We start from the raw sequence: 9,251 nt of genomic DNA, 5'->3' as shown, positions 1-9,251 counted from the left end.
AAGTTAGTAAGTTAGTGGCTACTTATAACTTAGATATTGACAGTAATTTCTCATCAATTTTATCCATTATGTTTAGTGAGAAGTTGCTAGGGAAGTTAGTTATTTTTTGTACCTATAAATTCTACAATTAATAAAATGAAATCAAACTGGAATTTTTACTCATTTTTCTAAGTTTTAATTCTTCCAATTTTTGTTCTTACCTACTGCTATTATGTTTTACAATAGTGGCATCAGAGCCGCTGTTGATCTTTCAGGACCAAAACAAAACTTTTTTTTAACCCTAAAAAATGGCATCCAATAGCCTACCTTTAAATTCTTCCATCATCTTCACTGGTGAAAACTATCACATTTGGTCAGTGAAGATGCAAGCTTGTCTTGAAGCCTATGACCTTTAGGAAACTGTGACTGAGGATAAGTGTATACCTCCTCTACAAGCAAATCTGACTTTAGCTCAGATCAAACACAACAGTGAGAAAAAGGCAAAGAAGTCCAAGGCCAAGTCGCTTATTCAAAATTCTGTGCCAGATTGTGTTTTCTATAGAATTATGGCATATAATACTGCGAAGGAGGCTTGGGACAGGTTGAAAGAAGAATATCAAAGTAGTGATAGAACACACCAAATGCAGGTGTTGAACTTGAAAAGAGAATTTGAATATCTGAATATGCAGGAGGATGAAACAATTGGTTAGTATGCTGATTGAATTTCTTTGATTGTTAACAATGTTAGATTACTTGGTGAAGATTTTGCAGAAAAAGTGCTTATAACTCTTCTTGAAAGATTTGAATCAAAGATATCATCTCTTGAAAAATCCAAGGATTTAAGCAAGATCTCATTAGGTGAACTAATGAGTGCTCTTCAAGCACAAAAACAAATAAAGGACTATTAGGCAGAATAGATTAATTGAAAGTGTTTTCCATGTGCAAAAGCAACAAGTTGGTAAGGGCAAAAAATAATTCAATCAGAAGAACAAAGGCAAAAATGAAGGTGATGACAGCAGTGAAGGTTCAAAACATAAAATTTTCCTCCTTGTATGCATTGCAAGAAGACCACACATTCTGAGAAATACTGTTGGTGGAGGCCTGATGCAACTTGTGGGAATTGCAAGTAGTTAAGGCACGTTACAAAGGTATGTAAATTCAAAAATAAAAACTCAAAACCATAGCAAGCTCACTTAGTAGATGCAGCCAATGCACAGGAGGAGCAACTTTTTATAGTTTTTTGCTTCTCAACAAATGATTCATCTTATGCATGGCTCATTGACAGTGGATGCACATATCATTTATGCAATGATTCTGAAATGTTCATAAATTTTGACGAGACTTACAAGTCAGAGTAAAAATGGGCAATGAAGATTTTTTGGAAGTCAAAGGTAAAAGCTCAGTCAATGTTCAAACAAGTTCATGTATTAAAACTATTTATGATGTTTTGTTTATACTTGAAATCAGTCAAAAATCTATTGAGTGTTGGATAGATGCTTGAGAAAAATTATTCTTTTGAATTTTAGGATTATAAGTACACTATTTTTTATCCTTCTGGAGGACAATCATTTTGTGTAAAGATGAAGAACAGAAGTTTTGCTGTTGATTAGGAAAAAGTTTCTGAACATGCCTATTCCAGCATTATTCAAGTTGTTTCAAATCTTTGACACAAAAGATTTGGGTACTTTAATTAGAGAAGTCTCTTAAATATGAAGTAGAAGGAGATCGTTGAAAAATATGTTTGCAGTTATTGGTGAAATCCAATTGTATAAAACATGTCAACTTGGCAAGCAAACTAAACTACCATTTCCTAAAGGACAAACACAGAGAGCCAGCAAAAAGTTTTAGCATATCCACACTGATGTGTGCGGTCCTATGAAAACAGCCTCACTTTGTGGTAACAAGTACTTCATACTTTTCATTGATGATTATATTAAGATGTATTGTGTTTATTTTATTAAACTCAAGAGTGAAGTGTTTACTGTCTTTCAGAAATTTAAGGCTCTTGTATAAAATCAAAGTTGTTTGTTGATTAAATGACTAAGATATGACAATGGTACTGAGTATACTTCGAATCAGTTTGTTGAATATTGTAATAGTGCACGCATAGTTCATCAGTTTACCACACCATACACACTATAACAAAATGGTGTGTGAGAGAGAAAAAATTAAACAATAATGAAAATGGCTAGATGTCTTTTACTTAAGAAGAAAATGCCGAACAAACTATGGGTAGAGGCAGTCAATACCTCTATGTATTTGCTAAATAAATTACCTACCAAGGTATTGGAGAACATGACACCATATGAAGCTTGGAATTATGTTAAGTTTGCTGTGGATCATCTTCAAATATTTGACAACATATGTTATTTTCAAATATCTGAGCAAAAAAGAAGCAAACTTGACAACAAAGCTCAAAAGGGCATTCTTGTAAACTATGAGACAACAACCAAAAGATACAGGATTCTCAATTTGCAAACAAGAAAAGTCATCTTAAGCAGAGATGTGAAGATTGATGAAGCAACAACATGGGATTGGGAAAATCAGAAAAATGTATATCATGATTCTTTATTTGATATCCAAAATCAACTTTAAGCTGATGAATTGATAGATGATCTTCTAGTTAGGGATACAAGGACCTTGGATGACATTTACCAAAGGTGTAATATTGCAATCATTGAACCTACCAGCTATGCTGAAGCTCAAGATTTTCTAGCACGGAGGTATGAAAGCAGAAATGGAGATGATCAATAAAAATAAAACATAGCAGCTGGTTGAACGACCTAAGGATTACAAGGTGATTGGAGTTCAATGGGTTTTTAAAACAAAACTCAATCTAGATGGTTCAATATGTAAACCCAAAGCCAAGTTGGTCGTGAAGGGTTATGCTCAACAATATGGAGTGGACTACCAAGAGACTTTTGCTCCAGTAGCAAGATATGATACAATCAGACTTCTTATTGCTCTTACTACTTGTAACTATTGGCAGATTCATCAACTCGAGGTCAAGTTAGCTTTCTTGAATGACTTTCTTAATGAAGAGATTTTTATAGAGAAACCAGATGGATATGTTTTTCAAGGGAAAGAGGATCATGCGTACGTACTTAAGAAAGCCTTATATAGTTTAAAACAAGCCCTGCGAGCTTGGTATGACAGGATGGACAATCATCTTAATCAGCTTGGGTTCAATAAAAGTCAAAATAAAGTAACCTTGTATGTAAAGTCCTGTGACAATCATCTCTTAATTATCTCTACTTATGTTGATGATATGCTAATAACAAAAAGTCAACTTGGACTGATCCAAGAGTTCAAGAACAAAATGTAAAAAGTGTTTGAGATGACTGACCTTGGAACTATGAAATACTTTCTTAGAATGGAAGTGTTGCAATCTAACCATGACCTTTTCACCTATCAATAGAAATATGCATATAATATCTTAAATAGGTTTAAAATGAAGAATTGTAAACTCTTAGGACACCTATGACAACCAGTATCAAGCTAAGTAAGGATGATGACTCTGAGAAGGTAGATGAAAGCTTATATAGAAGCTTAATTGGCAACCTTCACAACCTCACAACAAGCTGACCTGATATAATGTTTGCTATAAGTGTTGTTTGAAGATTTATGCATTCTCCAAAGGAGACTCACTTTATAGTTACAAAACATGTACTTAGGTACATCAAAGGTACTATTACTCTTGGAACTTTTTTCTCAAAATCCCAAAGAGAGACTTTGAAGTTGATTGGTTACACTGACAGTGATTGGGAAGATTGTGTTGATGATTCAAGAAGCACTTCAGGGTACTTATTTTCTCTAAGTTCTAGATTTTTTACTTAGAACTCAAAGAAACAAGACGACAACTCAGTCTACTATAGAAGCCGAGTATATCGCTACTATCACTGTTGTCAACCAGACTATTTGGTTGAGGAAGATACTTAAAGATTTGGGACATGAACAAGCTGAAACAATCAAGATTATGTGTGATAATATTTCTACAGTCAAGATTATGTGTGATAATATTTCTACAGTCTCAATTTTAAAGAATCTAGTCTTTTATAGACAAACCAATCATATCAAGATTAAATTTTATTTTATTAAAAAGTCCAACAATCTAATGAAATGATACTTGTTCACTGTTCCTTTAAAGAAAAACTTGTAAACATTTTTACCAAGCCACTACCTAAAGAAAGGTTTTAAACTCTAAGGCAAAAGATTGGAATTTATCATCAAAATACCGAGGAGGAGTGTTAGACATATGACATTTTAATTACAACACATTGTTTTACTGTTTCTGTTAATTTTTTTTTCTTTTAGTTTCATTTATTTTCTTATCAGTTTTATCCATTATGTTTAGTGGGAAGTTATTAGGGAAGTTAGTAAGTTAGTGGCTGCTTATGGCTTAGATATTGGCAACAATTTCTCATCAGTTTTATCTATTATATTTAGTGGAAAGTTATTAGAGAAATTAGTTATTTTTCTTGCCTATAAATTTTGCAATTAACGAAATGAAATTAAGCCGGAATTTTTACCTATTTTTTTTAAAGTTTTAGTTCTTCCAATTTTTGTTTTTCCCTACTGCTATTCTGTTTTATAATATTATTCTTTCACCTCTATGTTTCTCACTATTTTTCTCTCATCCACCATGTTTCTTTCTCCATTCTCTCATCCTCTATTTATAGGAGTGAGGAGCCACGAGAAAAATGTTTTTACCATTCTGCTATGTCACTTTATTTAAAAGTTGTCACATTTCATCATGTTATTTCATACAAAAGGTTACCACTTTTCAAATGTCACTTTATTTAAAAAATTACTACACTTTACATGATATTTCATATAAAAGGTTATTACTTTTCACATGACACTTCATCTAAACATTATTACTTTTCGTTGTATTATTTTATCTAAAAGTTATCATTTTTCATTATACCACTTCATCTTTCTTACCTTTTTATATGCCTCTTCATGTTTATTCTAATTTCTTCATCGTTATCCATCATTTTTCTGTTTGACTCTAAAATATATTTTTAATTTTATTATATATTGTCAAACATATACAAAAATTAAATTAAATATATTAAATATAAAAAATTAACTCGAAAGTACTTTCGAGTTATTACATCCTAGGTAAGCAGTTCACAGTTTATAAAGGTAGAACCATAATGTTATATAACATTTATATTTCAAGAGAATATGTAGCACATACATGCTAAACAATTCACAATTTATAAATATATTGAATAAAGACTTGAGCAATCCAACATTCAAGACTATCATAACAATATATACTCTCCAGCTCAAGGGAGAGTACTAAAAAGAGTATATAACTAGATTAAAGAATCTTAGGATAAACTGGATCCTACGTAATTTATGTAATTAATTGTTTGTTTCTTTTTTGTTATAAAAAAAATTTGTGTACAAGTTTGTTATATTCAATAAAATAAATATTCAATAATGTCAACACTTCTCAATAAGATTTTTGCTACAAAGTTTCCAAATCATGAATTTACTTGCCTTTAATACAAATTAAAAATGTAAAGACTTGTTGCAAATGCATCACGAATTAGCATAAACTACAAAACCAATCGTCTTGCTAACTGCCATAGATGAAGCCCTGTATTTAACCTCAATTGATGTTACAACTGATATCACTAACTAATTTTTGTACTGTTTCAGTTTGCTGCTACATCAGTTTGCAGTAAATTTCTACCAAAATTTTTGTTTGCGTATTATTACTCAATTTCTTCATACCGGAACCTGAAATGGTCTTCTCATCCATTTAATTACTGGCCTCCTTTAGACAGTGAGAGATGCACCATTGTCTGCCGCTGTAAGATTGAGTATCATCGTAGCTGCCTTCAAAGCCCTGATACACAGAGTTAAGAAGGAAGTGGTTTTAGTTTCAGCCACCAAGTAATAATAAAAAAGGGAAAGAAAACAGTGCTTTCACTGCACATTTCTAGTTATGATAATCCATTCAATCCAAATGCTTGTAGTAGCAAATTGGAAAATCATATGCGTCATTTTCGTTGTAGTTGTCAACCAAATACTAAATTTGCTAAGACAACAAAAAGAAAAAGGATTATCTCCTCCACTATTTTTCATCCCTCCAGTGGCTATTTCTCTTTTCAACATAAACTGATAGTTTGTGGTATCAAAACATCAAATATGAATGATGCAGGTGAGCCATTAGGTATTGCAGTATGAATAAATGGGGAGAAAAATCACTGAATGATTTTCAAGTATTCATGTCAATGCCACTTTTAAAATTAGGCTACTTTTAAAATTATTCTATATATACATATGCTCCTCAGTCAAGGTAATTCAATGGCCACATTAGCAGCACCAAGGTTCTAGGAAGAGTACTTCAAGGTATCAAAGGACTTATCACAAATAGGATTTAATGGAACCTCCGCAGGCCTAAGTTGGCAGGATTGACTAATCAAACACATACAAGAAACAAACCCCAAATAGAAGCAACCGCATACATTTTAAACTTGCTGCAGTTGTCAGAGAGAAATAGATGTATTTTTTTCACATTCCTAGTATGACTAGTGTGGTCGAAATGCATAATATTTGGATTGTAATAGTTACAAGCATACTGAAACCAAACAAAAATGTAGATAGATCAAAAAGGAAAAGAAATTGCATACCATGCATCAGGTGCCTGGTATAGTGCAGCTGACGCCCCAAAGCATGATGCAAGCATGTCTGTGTGAATCACACCTGGGTTAAGTGCGACAACTGCCATTCCGTCAGGCAACTCCTTAGCCACAGCTCTGCTTAAGCCCTCAACAGCCCATTTCGAAGCACAGTAAGGTGCAACCTTGTGAAACACAATTAGATTCAGCAAAAGTTCAGTCTGCATGCCATGCCAAGATAACACTATAAAGTACAGACTGAGAGTACAAAATGAACTTGCCACAGTTCACATGCTCTCACTCTTTGTCCATAGCACAGATACAAATTTATTCTCCCAATATAAGGGTGTGAACAATAAAATAAGCTTGGACACTATATACATAAACAGACCAAAACCATGTTGCTGCAACATCTTTAATGTTTTTCCCTGTCAGTGTATGTACAAGCTCTTTAAAGTAGAATAGGAAATTAAAGTCTCACAATAAGTAATTAGTGTAATCACAACATGCTTCATTAGCGAAACCATGTTTGCTGCAACATATTTAATGTTTTTCCTAGTACTGTATGTCTAAGCTTTTGATGGTGGATTATGAAACTAAAGTTACTGGGTTACTTATTTAGTGTAAGTCATAGCACGTATTCATCAGTGAAGTAGAAACATTAACAAATTTCTGCAGAGAATGCGATTGGAGATTTCTGCTGTTAGCTAATGGATAACTTCTTATAATCTGAATGTCAGATAAGAATATAGAACCACAAATTGGAGTAGATGAGCATGTTTGAGATACAAGCAAAGATTGGTTGTCAATTTTACCAGCGCAGCACCAGATCTTCCCCATCCAGAAGACATATTAACAATAATCCCTTGCTTGTTTGGAAGCATCAAAGGAATAAAGTGGCGCAGCACATTTGCTATTCCTTTCACATTTGTATCAATAACAGTATCAAATTCTTCTACAGGAACCTCCCAAAGCTTGTTATTTTTGTTAATAGTACCTGCATTATTTACTGGAAACACCTTACTTTAGTTCTATAAACATGAATACAGAAAAATGAAGGCCAAAAGATGAAAACAACAATGATCTCCAACCACCAAGAAAAGCGGAAAGCAAGCATATGAAGTGAAATTCACATTGCTTAATTTGTATATGCTAACTGATTTTCTACCAACTTCCTGAAATGCTAATCAACCCATAACCATCTTTCAGTTATCATCACGCCAGAAATTTTCTAGGCAATGCTCATGATACTTAGCCTTTACACCAGATATTGCTTCATTAGTGAAACAAGCAAATACAATATGATCTAATAGTGCAATTTGTGAAGTAATAATTGTTTAAAGAAGTCATATACCTATGATATCCGGGACCCCCTTCTTTTCTATTACAACATGCGCTAGCTCTTCAACACTGTTATTGGATCTCTGCAAAAATGATCACAAAATCTTGCTCAATACATAAACTCACTTGCATTTAAAAGAAAAAAATTATCGAAATTCAAGAAGAATAACAAGAAACAATATAATCAAGCCTATTTATTTCATTCTATTCATATGCAAACATACCTATGCAAATACATGCACATAAATACTTGTTATACTTGTGTATGTCTAATAGATACATTCATATATAGAATTCTCCAGAAAGTATGCATTATTGAAACAAAATCACTACACTTGCCACTAATTTTATTTCCTCCCTCCCGCCCTCCAAGGAAATTTCTATGGAACTCCGTAGAAACTAAACAGCTTTACTCAATTGAAATGCAATTAAAAGAGTAATTGCGGTAAGCTTGTATTGTATGCGTTGCGTAGGAGAATGAAAAGAGAGAGAGGTACTTGCCACATCTGCGTTGAGGAAAAGGTGTTGGTCAGGCGAGGTAATCTCTGATTCGAGGGAGGAGATTCTATCGTGAGTGCGAGAGCATCCGATTACAGTGTGGCCTCTCTTTGCAAGCTCTAGGGCTAGGGCTCTGCCCAATCCTTTACCCACTCCTGTTATCAGTACAGTCTTCGCCACGGAGCTCCCGTTCCGGCAAAAGGGCGCCGTCGACATCTCTCTCTCCCTCTCTTTTCCTCGTGTTCTGTGCTTGCGCTGTTACGTTTCTCTAATAATTGAAACTGAAACTGAAAGGAAATGAGAATGAGAAGCAGGCTCGTCACTCCTTTCCCCTTCTCATGGAAACGTGTATAGGTATCTGTAATGACAGCTTCTGGAGAAACATGGTTGAGCTTGTGATAAGAAGAAAAAAAAAAAAAAGAAAGAATTAATAGCCTTCTCGGTAATCGACGAAGAAGAAGAAATAAATTTAACGGAAAAGTAGTAGTATTGATTTTGGTTGTTTATAGTTTTTTAATTTATAAAATATTTTACAATATATTACATTACACATATAAAAATAATAACTAATTTATTTAATTTATAAGTTTTTTTTTATTTTTAATTTAATTCTTGACTTTATAAATCTCTATAAATAAAGGTTATGAGAAACCTTGTTATACGATGACTTTTGAAGTTCTTATTTACTTTCTTATACTCTTCTTTTATGTATTTATATTTTCTTATCATATATATTTAAAGTTTATAATAACATATATATATATATATTTAAATACGTTTCATGATAAAAAATTT

At 32.9% G+C, this 9,251-nt stretch overlaps 1 protein-coding gene across 2 annotated transcripts; it reads right to left on the bottom strand.

Moving 5' to 3' along the window:
• Window positions 1-5,431: 5,431 nt before the first annotated feature.
• Window positions 5,432-8,934, bottom strand: LOC110806890 (NAD(P)-binding Rossmann-fold superfamily protein). 2 transcript variants are annotated; one of them, XM_022031873.2, is made up of 5 exons: window positions 8,460-8,934; window positions 7,972-8,041; window positions 7,433-7,614; window positions 6,630-6,802; window positions 5,432-5,842 (listed from the first exon to the last, which is right to left on the bottom strand). In XM_022031873.2, the coding sequence occupies exons 1-5, from the start codon at window positions 8,670-8,672 to the stop codon at window positions 5,773-5,775; spliced, it is 708 nt and encodes a 235-aa protein (XP_021887565.1). In that variant the 5' UTR covers window positions 8,673-8,934; the 3' UTR covers window positions 5,432-5,772. The 2 variants fall into 2 exon arrangements, with proteins under 2 accessions (XP_021887565.1, XP_021887564.1); XM_022031872.2 differs by having other exon boundaries at window positions 7,433-7,626; window positions 8,460-8,928.
• Between the last annotated feature and the right edge of the window lie 317 nt (window positions 8,935-9,251).

The sequence above is a fragment of the Carica papaya genome, chromosome 2 (genome assembly GCF_054855325.1).
Source record: "Carica papaya isolate Zhongbai chromosome 2, ASM5485532v1, whole genome shotgun sequence".
NCBI classification, from domain to species: domain Eukaryota; kingdom Viridiplantae; phylum Streptophyta; class Magnoliopsida; order Brassicales; family Caricaceae; genus Carica; species Carica papaya.
This window is presented reverse-complemented; position numbering and strand designations above follow the sequence as displayed.